Here is a 20,039-nt window from a genome sequence, read left to right as displayed (position 1 = left end):
CATCTCTGACAATATGACCCCCAATTGACTCCAATCCCAAAATTCTGTTTTGCCGTTGGTTTTTAAGGGCCGATTCGATTTAGTCGATTCATGCGCAGCCCTCGTAATTAGCGTCAGGGAAACATGTAAAAGTCATCCATTTTGGCTGAGAGACCACCATTTTGTATGTTGGGGAGGAGCCAAGGTTAGCCAGGATTGGAAGATACAGCGAGTCCGACAGCCAATCACTGGACACATCTAGACATGCTAATGAACCCGCTGGAGGAAGGCAGCGTGTGGGGAGAACGTTTTGGAAGCTCCACATAGGAACTTAAAATGGAAGTCAACGCAAACATTTTTTTTTTTCAAGAATATGTTCTATGCAAGCCCACTAGTTGAAACAGGGCATTCTGATTAATTTTGCATTTGTGGAATATAAGTTAAGCAGCAAAATGCACTCGTTTTTAGCCATCTCAGGGGGCGGCCGTTTTGTCTTCTGTCGACTGACAATGACATCACAACTGCTCACAAGGAACAATCGCGGCTTGGATTCAAAAAACAGGTCAGCCGTGATTGGTCCTTGTGAGCAGTTGTGATGTCATTTTCAGTCGACAGAAGACAAAATGGCCGCCCCCACTGATGGCTAAAAACGAGTGCATTTTGCTGCTTAATTTATATTCCAATTCCATTGTTTCAACTAGTGGGCCTGCTGGGAACATATTCTTGAAAAAAAAAATGTTTGGATTGACTTGTGCTCCAAGGCCAGTTCCCGCATTTGGACTGCCAACCTCAGAAGTGTGCGACGTACTGTAGGCGCTAACCGCTAGTGCTATCATATTATCATTGCAAATGGTGTCGATTTTCTCCCCAGTCATGTGATCGAGCTATTGGGGAACTAGAGCCAAGAGTGAGTCGGCATATGTATGAGCAGACTGTGCTCTGCTGTGAGAAAACATTTTTAAGGTCAAAACACAAAAAGTTCCAGCGCCTTTTATCTTGGTGGAATGAAACGTAATCTCACTTCCCGCTCTCACCGGGGAGTGTATAAAATGAGACCGCGGAAAGACTTGAACTTGCTGTTGGTTATCTAATGGATGCTGCTTGATTGAAAGCTTCTTACTCCTTCCTTCCCGTCACAGGAATCCGATCTTGGGACGTGGACCTCAAGCGATGCGACCTCGAGCGGCAGCTGCAGCTGTTCGTAACGCGCCACTCCGCCCATTTTTCCTCCGATGTCAAAGGTCAGTGCAGAGTGGCGGCTTGTTTTGTTTTCAGGATCTTTGTGCACGATGAGGCCTCACGAAAATGTTATGGGGAAAAAAAATTTGAGCAGCCATGATCATTAGCGCCTCGAAAAAGTTGTCAATCATAGAGTCAAAATATTAGATATATCTCTCAGTTTTGTGTTTTTATTTATCTAAAAGAATTTTAGGCACACTAGGTCAGAATACCAAAAAAAAAAGCCATACTAAAAATCAGAGCTGGACATTTTATTCAAATTTCCCGGTCCGTTTATCGCCTGCAGCCGAAGTACCCTTCCGCCGTCCGTCCATCCGCCATTTTGTCCGGCCGGAAAACAAAATCCTGCTCGCCTGCTATAGTTCCAAATTATGCAAGTGGAATGAAACAGAACGTGTGATGGCACGGTTCAGAAGCGTTGACAAGCCAACGCCACTGGGCACCTCCCCATTTAAACGCTAAGTCGACGTCCGCTATAAGGATGGTGGGGGGCTGCCTCTATTGATCACCAATATGACTGTAACGATTGACGACGCGAGCGAGACGAGAGTTGGAATGTGAACTTCATAATTCAACAGCGGACACTATTTTTATGTCCATGCAGAGGACGTGAAAAAATTCGGATGAAAGAGGTCGGATGGGCGGGGACGCCCGGCCCGGCCCGCCCCGGCTCGGCCCGCCCCCCCGCCTCTTTGAACGGCCCCCGGTGCTGCTGCAAGACAATCAATCGCACTTCAATGGAGGGCGGTTGGTCGGAAATAGATGAGAAAAGAGAACGGCATAGCGCAAACATTCCCACTGTGGGAAAGTCGGCCTGCGTTTGGGCCGCCGTGGTGCTGAGGAGACGGAGAGGCGGAGGCGCAAGGCTGCAAGCGGGTTCATTAGTTGCCTTTCAACTTGTTCAAAGGCGTCATTGATCCAAGTAATTGGCTTCACTCACTGAAAACACTTTCAAGTTGACTGCGGATGACCTTCAGTCAACAAAACTTTCCAGGATTATCAATGCGTCCAAATTGCAATCAAAGTCAACGCGGCCTCCAACAATTTGTTTGTTGTGTTTACGATTCAAGTTATGGGGGGTGTTGCTGTATTTATAAAACATGATTCTTTTTTTTTTTTCTTTTTTTTTAATTCAAAGTTCAAAATATGTTTTTATAAGTGTATGTATTTAATTGTATTTTAAAAAAATCCTTTGAGTTTATTATTATTATTTTTATTATTTTTTTTCTTTGACTTGTGAGCAAATATTTGATAACTGCGTCACAGCAGTGATCTCAATTTCCTTGACAGCAAGCAGCAGCAGTTTGGCAGATCTAAACGCTTTTCCAAAAAACGAGGCTTCAAGCTGTTTAATGCCTCGTGCACTTAACGTTTATTGTCAAACTAAGCATAAAACAAAGAGAATTACACGTTGTGTATTTTAAACAACCACGCAGCTTTGCCTCTCGGAAGGTTTTTCCAGCCTAATGCTAACAAACTATGCGAAATGCCATAAACGGGCAAACGGATAGCACCGGTGTCGTGGCGTTAATGACCTTTAAGCGATGGATATTTGAACACAAACAGTGGAGCAACACATGTAGAGAGATAATATATGAATACTTGTATTCTTTGCCTGTATTCTTTATCCTCAGCAAAGACCGGCCTATGTTACTGTGTGTGTGTGAGTCGGTAGGTGGCCTTGATGCGCACAGCAGAAGGACTGGAGCACAGATTGTAACACCATCAACATCCATCATTCTAATGGATGGGAAATGAAGATTTTTTTTTTTATTATATTTTATTTTCTAAGTAACCTACTGTATCAAATGTAAATGTTCCTCTTTTTTGGGGGGAGCTATGCCATGGGAGCGATAAAATATGCTTCCTGCCCTGCCCTGTCCTGTCCTGCCCTGCCCTGCTCTGCTCTGCCTTGGCCTGCCCTGTCCTGTCCTGTCCTGCCCTGCCCTATCCTGTCCTGTCCTGTCCTGTCCTGTCCTGTCCTGTCCTGTCCTGCCCTGCCCTGCCCTGCCCTGCCCTGCCCTGCCCTGCCCTGCCCTGCCCTGCCCTGCCCTGCCCTGCCCTGTCCTGCCCTGTCCTGTCCTGTCCTGTCCTGTCCTGTCCTTTCCTTGCATGGTTTAAATCTAAAGGAAGGAAACAAAGTTTATGTTACTGTAGAGGCTAATAATGGCTAATTTGACTTATCTGTTGTAGTGCAAAGCTTGAAAAAGTTCACCAAGCAGTGAATCCACCAAAAAGTTTTGTCTGTAAAACTTAGCAAGCAGCACTTTTGTCTTCACCCACGTCTCCCGGATTTTTTTTCCTTATCAGGACATAAAGAGCAAAATGTGTTTCCATCCTCTCCTGTTTGTTCTCTCTGCCGATTCGTTTTCCCCGTCCGTCATTCAGACGTTATCACCGTGGGCTTAAAGGAGTATTTTAACCGCAAAAATCCGAACCATTGGCGGTTTTAGCCTCTTACCTCACATTGCATATCTTAGGTTTCGCTAATGCCGGTTTAGCACCATTCCTCTCAGCCTCGGGACTTTGCCTCTGACCTTTGAGATCGAATCGTTTTCGTAAGGTTGGACTGTACAAGCCGATTGGATTGACGCTTAATGGGGATGAAAGGAATGAAGTTTGACTCAAGTTTCAAGAACACGTGCCTGAAAAGACGAAGAAAGTCCGTCATTTGGGTCAGAAGTGGACGTTTTAGGGTACTTAGTGGTACACGGGCTCCCTCTAGTGGCAAGCAAAGAATCATGAATGTTCAATCTGTGTTTCACGTTACAGTGGCGTCATTTTTTTTTTTTTTTAATCGAGCACAGTACATTTGTTAGGTACAGTTCAGTTGTATTTAACTTTTGAGTACACTACAAGTGTATACATTTTTTTTATAAATGTTTGTTTTCAAGCATTTATTTAGGTCCAATTTTGATTTAACTTGTGTGCAAGAGCATAGGCATAAGGTGGATATCAATTTTGTTTTGTTAGCCAACTGTTAACATTTAAAACGTACCATATCCCTTTGCATGCGAAGTAAGTCCTTGTGTGCGACATCTGTAGAGTGTAAAAATGTCTCCAAACCGTCTTTCATGCTCATGCCAGCGCCGCCGTACGCTTAAAGTTATGACCCGGAAGTCAAAGTCTTTTGTTCTCCTCCTAAAATAACGCTATTTATTTGCAACGATTGTTTTTAATTGTGAACTCCATCCATCCATTCTCCAAACTGCTTATCGCAATAAAAAATGGAAACGTTATCGCGTTATAATGCAAAGGTTTCGCACTAAAACGCAACGATATTGTGTTATAACGCAATACTATTGCATCATTTCGCAATGATTATTGCATTATATTGCAAAGTATTGCATTATAACGCAATCTTAAGTATTCTCGTACCCTGGCGGGCTCCATATGAAATAGTTTCTATAATTCTATTTTTTTTTAATTTAGGCTGTGCATAATGTTACAGTAACATGAAATGTTTTTTTTTTTTTTTTTTTTAAGAATAAAGCCTCTGCCTACACACTACTGAATTATTGTTGATAATTATGGTGGTAATTATGTATTTTTTTTTGGACGGAGGTGATACTCGGTGCAAAAAAAAATTGTGAATCGCCATATGAGGTGGATAGTCTGCATCCCGAAATTGAGCGAGAGGTGAATTTGTGTCACGTGTGTTTGGGCAGTGGAGGTTTGATGACTCATACTGCTCAGAGTCAAGCAGTTGAGCCTTCCACTCTTGACACATTCCCCTCATGACAATGACATGATGATGCATCACACAAACAATTCTTGAGCGCCGTGTACAGCATAGTCGGCAGAACAAAACGTCTAATAGGGGTCTTAATAATAACGGTTCCGTTTTTGGGGTCTCCTCATGAGAAGTGATCGTTTTGGAGGTACGAGGGTTCCGCCTCCAGTATGGAGTTTGAGGATTGTTAGGCTGTATGAGATGCTGCAGTGTGTCCTCTTAAGTGATCCTTAAGCAGTGGAACTCGTTGATATAGATGGAAAGACGACCCCCCCCACCCCCACCCCCACCCCCGCGATGCGGGGATCGTGATACTCGGCTCGCCAACTGAGCCTTTTCCCAATATCCCTCTTGATTTCCCGGGGCGGTGGGGGTGGTGTTGGTGGCGGGGGAGGGGGGGGGGGAAGTTTGAGGTCAGCAAAACAGATAAAAAAATAAAAAAAATTACAAACCCCCCAAAAATTATTCCGAAAAAGCCGATAAACCTTCATTTTATCTTCCGTAGGGGAAATGTGGAAAGAAATTCCTGGAAAAATGATCAAATACTCAAAAGTCAATTATCTGACCTGGCACCTGGGGGTGGTCCAACCATATTTCGGGGGGGGGGGGGGTCGTGGGAGGGTTGACGATGTTGCATATTGACAGAATGTGTCGACTCCCGTCCAATGTATTTGTCTTTTTTTATGCGCTCCATACTGAAGCCAACTTTGTACCATTGTTACAATTGCGTATTTTAACATGTGAATATGTCGTTTGTGACGGCGGTTGGGTGTTTGTCATTCAAGTCAGTTTGTCAGAAAGTCGATTTGTGGCGTGCCGATCCGGCACTAAAGCAAGACTGTGGCCCGGTTCAATTTTGCTGCGTAACTTTTCCTGTCCTGACCTCCAGCGCCGAATGACACAGCAGGTCTGCTTGTTTGGTTCACCTTGTCGCAGCACACATCCAAAGAGGTGTGCGCGCGCGCGTGCGCGCGCGCGTGTACGAGGAAAAGAAAGGCCAGGCCCTTGGGATGTACTCAGACATTCTATCTGGCCATTTTTGTCCCCCCCCTGGAGATTCACTTTCTGTTTGGCCACTTTGACCTTGTAGACAAATTGCAATCACTCTTCCGTGTTTCCTCCCCCGTCACTCGACACGCACACGCACCGACGTCCCCGGCAGTACATACGCGGCACATGTAAGCATGTGTCAGCTGCTTCATAGGAGCTGTCATTTCCCATCACTTGAATCTATGCGCAAGTGCCTTTCCTGCTGAGTCGACTCCTTTGAATTGCACCTCTGTGCACATTGCCCGCATGGTCTTGTGCTTTCGAATAAAATGCTCAAGTTGGCCACAGGCAGTGAGTCGGGTTAAGAGTTTACGTTTGCAACAACTGTTGCCAATGCGCTTGTTTACTGTACCGTTGAATGGGCAGAACATTTGTGTTGTTGTCTCACGGAATCAATTGCACGCAAGGAAAGCTATGTTTATGCATATATTTTGCACAGGTTGCTCGTATGTGCTTGGCGGGTAGCCACCAGAGCTGGGTATTTTATTTAAAAAATGGAGCGTCCGTTATTCGTCATCCGTCTGCGGCGTGGGTACCCGTCTGTCGTCCATCATTCTTTTCTCCGAATGAAAGAAAATAGAAGGCGTCTATAGGCCGGTCCGCCTCTAATTTTAAACGGGCGTCCTTCGGTGAGTGCGACTAAACTGACACAAAACACAATTTACTGTACATAAAGTCAGATTGGTCGACTAGTCACAAAAAATAATCTGTGACTAGTCGATTTTCAAAATAACCATTTGTGGCAACTATGATCTCATTATCGAAACAGATTTTTTTTCAACAGGTCATAAACCCAAGTCAATAGTGGCAACGTTTTTTTTTTTTTTAAATGATCAATTTTGGTCTCATTTTTTCATATCACAAAAACCATACAATTTTGATATAGTGTGACAATGTTTTCTCTTTGTTGTTGCAGGTGATAGAGTCATGCATTTACACAAACGTGAAAAAGTAATTTGCCAAGAAGTTGCAAGAAACTGCAGTTTAAGACCCAGATTGGTCAGATAATTGCCCAAGAGGTGTGTCTCAGCACTTTGGTGTTGTCTTTTGTGCATGTTTGAACAAGCAACAACAACCCATACTGTCCTCGCTGTGTCAATATTTTCTCTTTTATAGCCATGCCCGAGGCTTATGGGTGTTGCAGAATAGATGAATGAATAAATAAATATCCGATACGGCCACGTCAGAGGTGGCAAAGAAGTCGAATTTGGTTTTGTCCACACCCAGCTGTTGTTTTGTTGCCCCCATTGTTGAGTAAGTTGCAAAGGTAACTAGCAAATATGTCTCAGGAGGAAATTTAAGGGACTGTTTCTAAACTGCCTTCGATGTATTCTGCCAACCTTCAGGTGTGCGGGGGCGTTCTTCCGGAGTGCGTCATTACGTCATGTATTATTGAGATGATCGAGTGTTTAATCATGCAAAGTGCTGATATTGATCGCAAGTCCTCCAATTGCCACCGTCATAAGGACAGATAATATTTGAGTTCACAAAAAAAATGCAGATTTTTACATTCTTTATGAGCAAAGGCACATATTTTTGGGTGCACGTGGTCGTTATGTTTAATTGACGTTTCTGTCCCCTGTATCCAAAACGTTTGAGAAGCTCCGCTTTTGCATTAAATGTCGGCCATCTACTGCTTTTGCCCCCTCTGCCGGCGACGTGGTGCAACTGGAGGTTTTCAAAACTGAATTCCACGTCCAAGAAGCGGGCCTCAGACTCACCCTTTCAACAAATGGGGTTTAAACACCGCGTCCCATTTGATTTGTTTTTATTTCATCACCATTTCACTTTGTTTTTTTTATTTCATCACCATTTCACTTTGTTTTTTTATTTAATCACCATTTCTTTTTTCTATCTATCTATCTATCTATCTATCTATCTATCTATCTATCTATCTATCTATCTATCTATCTATCTATCTATCTATCTATCTATCTATCTATCTATCTATCTATCTATCTATCTATCTATCTATCTATCTATCTATCTATCTATCTATCGAACCCAACTTCAGTGCTCTTCGTGCTCACCTTTGAACGTCGGCTGCCCCTGTGTGACGTCATCACAACTGACCGCCCGACGGGGCAGCGAGCTTATCGGTGCGAGGTTTCGCGCGCTCACACACGTACGCACGCGCACCGCACCATGAGTTAACGTTGAGCCATGCGCGCGCCACAACCCCCCCCCCCCCCTCTCCTCCCCTCCTCCCCCCCCTCCCATCGCGCTGCACCGTGCACTCGCACCGGCTGTCTGCAGACGGCCGTTGCCGCATCCTGGCGCGCACCGCACCGCCGCCACGCTGCATCTGCCAAGTCTCCTCCTCCTCCTCCTCCTCCTCCTCCTCCTCCTCCTTCTCCTCCTCCGTCTACACGCGCACGCACGTACATGCTCGATCGCCGCTCATCTCTTCCTGGTAGTCGCGCAACTCCCCGGTCCACCGCAAAGGTACGTGTCCGTGCTGACATTTTGCGTGTGTGCTGCATGCTGCTTCTTTCTTTTTTTCCTTTTTTTTTTTATTTAACTTGTCAAACGGTAAGCCTGTCACATCAATACCATTTTCCCAACCCTTTTTTTGTTTTGTTTTTTTTGCTGCAGTTTAGTGTGAAAGGAAAGAAATGAGGGCAGGATCAAGTCATTTAAATGTGTCTTGACATTAGAGGAGGCAGTAGTCCAAGGCTTGATCCAAAGTAACGGGATTAATGCTGCGGCCGATTGGATGACTTGTCCCACCTTGCTAAAGGTTAGATGGACAAACACAGCCCCTCCCCACCCTCCTCCTTGCTTTGAAGCACCTCCGCAAAAAAAAAAAAAAAAAAAAAAAAAAAAAAAAAAAAAAAGAGCGAGGGAGATGGCGCAGGTTCTGCAACACGAACCCAGTGACCCCCCAACAGGCAGGCAGGCAGGCACAACTCTCTTAAAGCACCGGCAGGCTGGTGGCAGAGTCGTCGTCATGGTCACGAGTTGGCACGCTGCTGCCGCGTTTATGATGGGATGGCGTCAGTTGGTGACCACGCAGGTTGTGGCTGGAGTGCTTCTTCTTTCTGATGATTCATTCGTGCCCGTGCATGGTGATGGCGCCTCACTGCAGTGGAACCAGCTTCCGTATGCGCGCGCGCGTGCGCGCACACGCATATATGCGTAGAGAAAAAAAACATCAGTTATAGTTATTAGTTAGTATTCCATTTGAGCGGGAGCATTGGGGGAGGGGAGAGTGAGTCAGCAAAACTTGGTTTGCATTCGTATGCGCGTGTTGTGTACGCGTGTGACGTGTGCGTGTATTTGTTTGTCCCGCGTTGTTGTTGTTTTTTATGTTTACAGTACAGTGGTACCTGGACTTGCATGACCAAGCGTAACTCAATTCACATGCATATTAAAATCAGTTTTCCCCCAATGAAAATAATGAAAATGCCATTCATCAGTTACAGCACACTAAAAGGAAAATAGCACCATATTGCAAAAATATAAATCCAAAACCACAATAAGACACAACGCTAATTAAAAAAATTCGAGGAAATGCTTTCGGAAAGTATAATTAAGACAAAAGGCAGAGTTGGATGAGTTTGGTGTGGAAGAGCAAACCCGTCAAACACCTTTGGGGTGAACTACAACAGAAATTCTTGTGGAACGTCTTCCCCGAATAGTGGACGCTATTTATGAACTGTGAAGGAACAACTCCACGTGTCCAAATGCTTTTGTCCACATTGGCCAGTGCTTCTCAAGTATTTTCTGGACAAAGAGAAAATGTTGTGCCTCCCAACTCTCTACCGCGACTATAGATACAATAATTTGTCTATAAAATTGTTCTGAGTACACCTCTACCTAGGAATAATGAATATTGAAGAAAGCAAAGAAAGATGCAAAGAAACAAGGAATGGAGTCTGCATTTTTAGTTTCCTGTTCGTGTGACGACACGTCCAAAGGCTTTCATCATCAAAGCATATCACATGATTTAGTGTAGCGTTTAGTAGCAATCAATCACAATTTTGAATGGAGGTCCTCAGGGAAGTGTTTTAGGTCCGAAAGTTTTTTTTGTCAAGGCTGAACATTGCTTGTCCTGGTAGCAAGAAAAAGTCATATCAACAAATGCCGCTGACCGCATAAATGAACAAAATTTCCCACGATACGCTCTCTGAAATTTGAGTTGAAAGTCCTTCCCGAAAGAATGGAATGTGCTGTAGCTGCAAAAAAAAATGCAGAGAGCAGCTTTGCATTTTTAATTTCTCTTTGTAGAATGACCACGTGCCAATGCTTGCATCCGCAAAATGTATCGTATAGCGGCATAATGTTGACTTTGCCCAGCTACGCCAAGTACAAATAAGGCACAATTTTCAGCGGCGTTCCTCAGGGAAGCGCTTTAGGTCCCATCATTTTCTATAAACAGAACATCTGCACATACCCAGAAGGGTGGAAGCAGTTCAAATGAGTTTTTTTTGTTTTGTTTTTGTTTTGACTTCCGGTGGGTTGATGAGCCCAAAGGAATTTTGCGGCTCACTCTGGAGACGCTGAGGCGTGCCGGCTCGAAGATTAGCAGCCGGCTGCTCGTACACCGGGATCACATGACGGAGCAGACGGCTCATTTAGATGAGGTCCATTGATTGAGATCATCTTCACGGAAACACGCACACACAAGCACGCACGCACGCACGCACGCACACTCTGCTCCATCCCATCTAATATGTCTAAGTAGCTTAAGCACTGAGCGTTGCGAAACACCCGCAGGCCCTCATGACTCTTCCAGGACCAACTCATTAACATACTTCATTAAGTCGTCTTATTAAAGGGTTGGCCCTCTTTTGTTTTTGCGGCTAAATGTCTGCATGGAGAGTTTTGATGCCTTGCCAAATTGGGACGAAATTCATACACATTTCATAACATCTGAGGACCAATCTGGTTCAGGACGCTAATGAGGACAATTTTGAATAATGATTAAGTATTATCACTGAAATATCAGATGGACAAACTGTTTTAAAGAGGAGTTTATAATAACAATAATAATGCACTTTACAGGCCCAAGCATGTCAATAATTGTGAATTGTCCGAAAATTGGTGAAAAAATAGTTAATCCAATACATAAAGCAACAAAACATCAATTACGTTTTTAACATTTTCTTCATTGTCATAAAAGAGTAACAATAAACACAGCGAAAGATTGAAATGAATAAAACGCTTCTGTCTTAACTTTAATGACCTTTTTGTTTAATGTTCTTAAATGTGTAAAAATGAGTACAAACCACTCAGAATGAACTTAAATCAACTTTTTTTTTTTTTTTAAACATTCTTAAAGCGGAAGTCAACCCAAACATATTTTTTTTCCAAGAATATGTTCCCAGCAGGCCCACGAGTTGAAACACGGCATTCTGATTCATTTTGCGTTTGTGGAATATAGATTAAGCAGCAAAATGCACTTGTTTTGAGCCATCTCTGGGGGCGGCCATTTTGTCTTCTGTCGCCTGAAAATGACATCACACCTGCTCACAACGACCAATCACGGCTGACCTGTTCTCTGAATCTGAGCCGTGATTGGTCCTTGTGAGCAGTTGTGATGTCATTTTCAGTCGACAGAAGTGACAAAATGGCCGCCCCCAGAGATGGCTAAAAACGAGTGGATTAACACTTATTCCACAAACGCAATATTTATCAGAATGCCCTGTTTCTGTTCTGACCTGTTCTCTGAATCTGAGCCGTGATTGGTCCTTGTGAGCAGTTATTCCACAAATGCAAAATTAAACAAAATGCCGTGTTTCAACTCCTGGGCCTGCTGGGAACATATTCTTGAAAAAAAAACCCCACACATTTCACTCACACGAGTCGTCGTTATCTGCGCACCGCAGAGCTCAGCAGGTTTTCGTGGCGCCGACTTTCAGTAGCAACGTTGCCTCCTTTTGATGGCAGCTTCCATCGGCCGCACGCTTTTTTTCTGGGATGGCGCGGAGGGAGGCTGGGCGCCACTGAGCCGCTACCTGCACGCTTCCGATAAGACTTAATGCTGAAATTATATTTTGGAACCCCTTTTTTTTTTTGTGGCACTTCGACAACGCGATAACGTAAAAGTGGCATCCTACTCGGTAACGTCGCCGCTTTCGTCCGAGTCCAAAGTGAAGTTTCGGCCGCATGCGCCATGACTGGCGAAATGTTGTCCATTTCATTTGTATTTAATTCAGTGATTCTTTTGCATGCCACTAGAGGGAGCCCAAACTTTGAGAGTCACCATGAACCCCCAGTGCGAGGTTACACGAAAAGCAGTCGTTCATATGCCATAATCGGTAACGTTCGTACACAAACTGAACCAACCGCGCCCGTTCCGACCTGGGTCCCACATTCCGAAAACACGTATGCTAGGTTCATTGAAGGACATTGAAGGAGATTTTTCCGAATATGATCATTATTATTCCTTCATGTGTCTTCATGTTTAAGCAAAAAAAAAAAAAAAAAAAAAGGAATAATTCAACAGAGAAATCGAAACAGCTGGATGGTCTTTTCTCGTTTTTCACGATAGGTGTCTTATCGTATTCGCGAGAGCACAACCGAGACAATTATCCAAGACTCAAAACAATTTTAGCCGTTAGACAACAATGCAAATGCGACGGCATAGTGGCAATATGAAGGAAGTGGAGGTTAACATTCCCTCAGGGGTTTTACCGTTTCTCCCAATAAAAGAGGCGGTAGCAAGCCGGGAGTCTCTGGAATGGCAGATCGTCCACAATCGGTTTGTTTTCGATCAAAAGCAGCAGTGAGTACTTTTTTCAGCCCTTCCCCCTCTGCAGTCCTCCTTTCCATAAATGAGATGATCCCCCCCCCCCCCCCCCACCTCGTTTTCTGCGGGATTTTCTTAGCGGGGCTGCAAGAAGCTGCTCAGCCACATTCCCCGATTGCCCGGAGCGCTCGTTTGCGACACTCGGAACTCGAACTGTCTCCCGGGAGCGGGAACGTCGCGATGAGCAAGCAAATATGGCTATGAGAGATGAAATGAGCGCTAATGCGCCGGGCAGGGAGAGTAGCCGTCGGCCCGTCTGTCGGGCCCACGTCGCAGCCGATGGCTGACGTCTGCGTTGGTGCAGAGCGGCGTCACTGAGCATCGACCCCCTCCTTGACAAGCTGCCCCCCCCCCCCCCCCCCCACACTCCCCAGCCCCACAGGAGACCCCCACTTCCATCTCCGCCGTCTTCTCCAATGTGCTGACTCCGCCATACGCCCGACGCGCCCGAACCCAACCGCGACTCCATTGGCGACGAGGCCCGCGTAGGGCCTGATTGAGTCAAAATTTGCATTTGAAAATGCGGACGCTTACTCGATTGTGCTCACAAACGGACGCGCGAGATGATCACTCAGGATTTTGTCGACAAAACGGACAAAATTGCCGCGCGGTGCATCATGCACAATCTCGACGCAGTAGCTAGCTGAATTGAAACATTTGGTGCTGGTCGCCCCTTTTTTGGAGTTAGTTAAAAAGGAAGTCAACCCGAGCATAATTTTTTCAAGAATATTTTCCCAGCAGCCCCACTAGTTGAAACACAGCAATCTGATTCATTTTGCGTTTGTGGAAAAGAAGTTAAGTAGCAAAATGCACTTGTTTTTAGCCATCTCTGCGAGCGGCCATTTTGTCTTCTGTCGACTGAAAATGACATCACAACTGCTCACAACGACCAATCACAGCTGACCTGTTCTCTGAATCTGAGCCGTGATTGGTCGTTATGAGCAGTTGTGATGTCATTTTCAGTCGACAGAAAACAAAATGACCGCCCCCACCGATGGCTAAAAACGAGTGGATTAACACTTATTCCACAAACGCAATATTTATCAGAATGCTAGTGGGTTTGCATAAAACATATTTTTGAAAAAAATTTCTTTGCGATGACTTCCGTTTTAATTAGTTAGTAGGTTAGTACCTGAGGGTTAGTTAGTTGGTTGATCCTTGCTTGGTTAGTTACGGCAGTTAGTTCTGTTCCGTATGTTTGTTAGTAATCAGTAATTAGTTAGCTAGTTAGTTACCTAGCTAGTTAGTTAGGATGGCTGGTTATTTGTCTATTTAGTTATTTCATTTGTTTTTAGTCCTCAGTTATTTAGTTACTTCATTTGCTTGCTAGTTCATTAGTTAGTGTTCAGTGGTTGTAATTAATTGGTTTCGTTGGTTAGTTGCAGTACAGCGTTCGTTTGCGGCAGTGGTCGGGGTCGTTTGTGGTCAATGGTTCGTCGGGTGGCATTTAGTCAGTGAGTCAGTTGGTTGGTTAGTTGGTTAATTAGTTAGTCTCTCCGTTGACTGTAGTAGGGTTCCTGTCTTTTGCGGTGCTCAACCAACTTTTCTACTCAATTTTATTTCGTCAAGTGTTTGCACAAAATAAAATGATTGGTATCCAGATGCATATCTAAAGTAGATGGTGAGTCATCTTAAAAAAAAATCGTTCCGGATTCAGATGATTTTATTTCGTGCAACCACTTGACGAAATAAAATTGAGTAAATGATGCACTGCAGTTTTTTTCCAGTGCAAGAATGATTCATGGCAAATGCCTAAGAAACGTCATCTGGCATTAAAAAAAAAATCTCCATCAAATCGGAGAATAAAAGTAAATTATGTAAATTTTTTCTGTCATTAGCTAATTTTGCATTTTTGCACTAACCCTAACATGAACAAAGCTAAGGGAACATGTCGTCGCCTGAGCCATGTTTAGCTAAGTCTTTTTTTCCTTACGTGGTGTTGCCATCCATAGAGGTTGAATTGCTTTAGATAAAAGCATAATGCTGAGGAATTTAATACTGAAGTGACGGACAGTTACCTGAAAAATCGATTTCAAGCGAAAGTCAACCCAAACATATTTTTTTTCAAGAATATGTAGGCCCACTAGTTGAAGCAAGGCATTCTGATAAATATTGCGTTTGTGGAATAAGAGTTAATCCACCCGTTTTTAGCCATCTCTGGCGGCGGCCATTTTGTCACTTCTGTCGACTGAAAATGACATCACAACTACCCAGGCTCATTTACCGACCAATCACGGCTCAGCTTCAGAAAACAGGTCAGCCGTGATTGGTCCTTGCCTGAGCCCTGAGCAGTTGTGATGTCACTTTCAGCCGACAGAAGTGACAAAATGGCCGCCCCATGAGTTTAGCTAAAAACCGGTGGATTAACTCTTATTCCACAAACGCAATATTCATCAGACTGCCGTGTTTCAACTAGTGGGCCTGTTGTGAACATATTCTTGAAAAAAAAAATGTGTTTGGGTAGATTTCCACTGGACTGCTTTAATTCCAGTGACTAAATATTTGGATTAGTTCCTTCCCCCCGCTGGATGTTAGAAATGCAAATGCGCCCATGCTGCTCCACACGACGTGGCGTCCGCGTATGTCGTTCCAGATATGGCCGGCCTGCGCACCAAAGGCATTGTGGGTATGGACGCTGCTCCAACAGCCAGCGTGGGGAAATGTTTGCGGTGGCCTGAAAGAGACAAGAGACAAACACAAACACGCACACGCGCTTTGTGTTGCGGATGTTTTGGCAGCCTGCTGTGTGTGTGTGCTATCAGCTCCTCCTTCAGGACATTGAGAGTGATGTCATCGTTGGCACGCCGCGCACCGACACCACTTGGCCAACGTCCTCCTGCTGGCCGGAGCGACAATAGCGGCCTTCTCTCTCTCAGGGTGGTCGGCCCCCTCCGCTAGTCCCTCTGTTTCCCCGCATTTGTTTGCCTTTTGGCTCATAGCTTCGCTCTGCCAGTCAAACGACATGTCACGAAAGTGCAACCTTCATACAAGCGTCAAAATAAATACAGTTGATCACACTCACTACATAGAGAGACCGTATATTAACCATTAAAAAAAAAAAAAAAAAAATTTTACTCTCTGAAACACTTTAAAACTATTTATATTACTTTAAATGCACTTATATTCATTTCAAAACACATTTTTAAAAGTATTTTTTAGCGCCTGTTCATATAGCATCTCTTGAAAATGAAAAGAAGTCTCACTTGCACAGTTCTTCAAATATGAGGCCGCTTATTTGTGAGCTGAAGTGTACGTTACAACTGACACAAAGCAAAAGAGAATCAAACACGGTATATCTAAACATCGAAAATGTTCGACCAAAACCATTTCATCTCGTCGAACAAAGGTCCGCTCGTTAAAACGCCAAAACGGGCAAACTGAAATGAGCAAAGGTGTTAAAGTAATTGTAAACCTTCAAACGGCTGCTGTAAAGCAGGGATACGGGATGTTGTCATTGCTCTGTGGGAACAACTGTTTCCCGAGTTTCTCTGCCTGTCCCTTGAATGGCCATATTTGTTTGTTTGTGTTTTGTCCCTGCAAGAGACTTAGCTTGTTGTTAGCTCCGTGAGGCTTTTAATAGCTCAGCAGCTCAATCTTTCGACGCTGCCAAATCACCGAAGCAGGATTAGCATCGGGGGCTAAGACTTTAGCTTCCCTTTGATGGTGTGTTGCAGGCTGCAGCTCTTTGTACAGTTTAGATGGAAGAAAGGCTAAATTTCATCCTTTGGTCATTCTTACCTGACATAATCCCTTGCACTGGGTTTATTGTGCATTTGTCACAAATGTCTGGATTTGAATCATTTAAAAAAAAAAAACAAAGAATATTGAAAGAATCCTTTGACGCCAATTTATTTATTTTTTAGTGTAATGAATGCCCTAACCCTAACCCAATAAGATAAACTGCTTGTATGGCTAGTGCGTTCACTTGCTAATGCTAATGTTAGCTAACGTCGCGACCTATTTTGGTGCATGTTAGATTCATTGAAGACTCTAATTTTTCCTCAAGTGTAAATATGCATGTATGTGTGCCAGGATTGGTTGGCAACCAGTCCAGTGTGTACCCCGGGATCGGCTCCAGCTCACCCCTGACTCAAACGAGGATATTTGGTACAGAAAAAGGACAGATGGACTTTCACGATATCCACGGTTTTCTTTTCGTTTTCCGTCCGTCTTACCATCAGTTTGTCACTCCACTCAGGCAATCTTGGTAATCCTGCTGACCAATTATTAGCTCACGTCAATGAAATGAGCTCAACTATCGTTTGTAGTTAGCGGGCGATCAGCGTTTTGTTAAGCTGATGTGCTGGTGAACTTCATTAGCGTAATTATCTCTCTTCAATTGAGTTGATTTCATGCAAAAACCAAGCCGGCTGGATGGATCACTTGGGCGGCTGATATTGATTTAAGCGGGGATAAAAGCGGGGGTGTTAAAACTGTCCGGTCCCCACTTTGCTATCAACACAACAGGGTGGGCGAAGCGAGTGTCAGGTTTTAAACTTCACGCCCCTCTTTTTTTATACATCACGGAATACCATTGCGCTCACTCAAGGTCCCGCCTCTGTTATGTCGCTGATACGACAACCTCCAAAAGCGGAAAATTGACAGCCAGACTTCATCCCCGATTCCTTGCTGAGAAGTGGTGCATTGTACTCTTCATAACTTCAGCCCATCACCGTGTTGGACATGTGGAACACACTATCTGGAGCAGTCTCCTTGAAACAGAGCGCTCTCATTTAGGGACTTCACGTGGATATTTATATCAAACGGGTCAGCAGAGGAAAAAAGAGCAGAACTTCTTTTAGAACTTGGATGGGCAATCTAAATGATGGAGGGGGCCACACATTTTCATCAGCACTTCTGTGGGGGGGGCACATGGGGGTTATGAAATGCGCTATATAAATAAAATTGCATTGTATTGTATTGTATAAAAGATCCAGCCTTTGGTGGACAAAACTGAGGTACAGCAAACCAGCATTAACAATTTTTTAATATTATTCAGGTACTACTATGTTTGTCCTGCATGTCATTCCAAATTAGCACAAAAAAAAAAAAAAAAAAAGATTTGGTCTATTCACATTGTAGTATAGTACAGTTTAAGAACCGGTGGGAACAATAAAGATTTTTTTTTCTCAAATTTGGGTTAGGGTTTAATAAACCTAGTTTAGGATTTCAATTTAGTATTTTAAACTATGATTAAGGTTTCAAAGTAAGGTTTTAATCTAGGGTTAGGATTTCAAAGTAGGGTTTTTAAACTGTGGTTGGGGTTTCAAAGAAGTGTTTTAAACTCAGGTTAGGGTTTCAAAGACGGGTTTTAAACTAGGGTTAGGGTTTCAAAGTAGGGTTTTAAACCAGTGTTAGGGTTTCAATTTAGGGTTTCAAAATGACAAGTAAAGGTACCACTTGGACTCTACTATTCATGCAGCTGTGAATGGCAAACTGTACACTGACCATTTCATTTACTGTGAAATTGAACGTGAAAAGTAGCCCTAACAATAGTCTGCCACCTCGTGTGGAGTGAAATTAGAATTGAGAATGAAATTGTATTAAATCAACAACAGAATGGCAACTACAGAGATGCAGCTCACTAAATTATATTATTGTGTAAACTGTTTTGATAAATAATCCAAATTTATTGAATACATGTCATATAAACAGTGTACAGACTATTGAGTGTTCGTCATAAAAAAAAAAAAGAAAAGAAAGATGATTAGCTCTATGAGCTGATGAGCTCCCAGCCATAATTTTAGACCTCTCTAATTATAAGATCCCATCTGTGCTGACACAAAAGGGATTTGGACGCTTTACATCACCGCTGGGCCGAAGGAGTTCCGAAATTGTGTTGAATAGTCCCGTTTGTTTGTAATGTATGTTTATACTCAGAATGTCTTTGAAGTACTTCAGTGATGCTACCAAATATGTGGAGTAGATTGTGGATGAGGATGACAAATTCACATTTCAATACCCAGCAGACTCCAATGGCCTATTTTCAACTTGTGTTTTTCTAGCCTTGAGTGGGTGGGTTGCTTGTCTCTATATAGTGATTGGCCTGAATACGAGATGGAAAGCAGCACAATTCAAGGGGACATAATTTTCAAAAGTGACTTTTTAATTGCTGGCATTACAAATCGTTGGGTCTGTGGAGTTCCTGCCAACCCATCAAGTGTGTAAGTAAACAAGCAAGTCAATCTTTTGTCACAAAATGGGACTCGAAGCTAGCTGTTCAGATGTTGGTAACGAGTATTGAAATAATACCTCACCCCGCCCAAATGTTTCTTCACCCGTGATTTGGCAGTTTCCATTTTCAAGCGGCAGCTGGAATAGATAGTAATGTCCAAGTAGGACAGTTCCCCCAAACCAGATGATTTCAACAGTGCTGTGGATGGGAGACTAGTCCCTAGTAAGTTCGATGGGTTTGGGTTTTGGTTTCAATCTCAGCTCTAGTTTTCCTGTGTGGATTTTCTCCTGGTACTCACAAACATGCATGTTACAGTAGGTTTGATGATGATGATCGCCGATGACACGTAATTGTCCATAGCAGTGATTGGGAGTGTGAATGTTCGTCTATATCTGCCCTTCAATTGGCCGGCGACCAATCCAGGGTGGAGTCTTTCTCTTGTTCGGTGTCATCTTGGATATTCTCCAGATCATGTGACCCTAATTAAGCATCAAATAAAAACTATGGATGGATTTCAAACGGATCCCGCCCAACATTCTGTAGGTGTTTTAATGTTTGTGTGCAGGACAAAGGACTCTACACCACAGAAGTGATGTCCTAGAGACGGTGGTGCTTGTCAACCCTTCAATAGACACCGTCGTAGCAGAGGTAAGCTCCATCCCACCCTGGACAAGGTGTGAACTGTACATTGATGAACTAAACAGTGTATTCCTCTCTCAATTGCTCTCTTAACCCTTTTCAAGCCTTCCCAAGTAAAAAGCAGACGTCCTAATGGTGGTCTGTCTTTGCGATTCCCAGATCCAGTCTCTGATCACAGACTCGGCGGGGCACAAGCTTCTAGTCTTGAGCGGTCCCAGCTCCGATCACGGTGGCCTCCTTCTTCAAACAGGGGTTTTCAACCACGACACCTTTGCGAGTATATTTTCTGATCCTGGGGTGAGTCCCAGATACTCTCACTAAGATAATGGTACTCTTAAATTAATACAATATTTTTGTTGCAATCAATGCATTCAAGGGTCCTCCAACTGGATAATGACCTCAAACCACACAGAACTATCCAAAAGTGACTAGAAAAAAACAGGCTGTTCTAAAGAGACCTAATCAATGTT

The 20,039-nt window shown here is 43.7% G+C and overlaps 1 protein-coding gene across 1 annotated transcript in view; it reads left to right on the top strand.

The window, feature by feature from the left end:
• map1ab (microtubule-associated protein 1Ab) overlaps nt 1-20,039 on the top strand; it is a 37,693-nt gene that overhangs the window by 2,986 nt on the left and 14,668 nt on the right. Inside the window, exons 2-4 of the mRNA XM_086027890.1 lie at nt 1,119-1,220; nt 19,496-19,578; nt 19,729-19,866. Coding sequence (XP_085884016.1) covers nt 1,119-1,220; nt 19,496-19,578; nt 19,729-19,866 — 323 coding nt within the window. The remainder of the gene's footprint in view (nt 1-1,118; nt 1,221-19,495; nt 19,579-19,728; nt 19,867-20,039) is intronic.

Source organism: Filicampus tigris, chromosome 4 (assembly GCF_054856515.1).
Source record: "Filicampus tigris isolate MCC_2025a chromosome 4, RoL_Ftig_1.0, whole genome shotgun sequence".
Classification (NCBI taxonomy): Eukaryota; Metazoa; Chordata; class Actinopteri; order Syngnathiformes; family Syngnathidae; genus Filicampus; species Filicampus tigris.
This window is presented reverse-complemented; position numbering and strand designations above follow the sequence as displayed.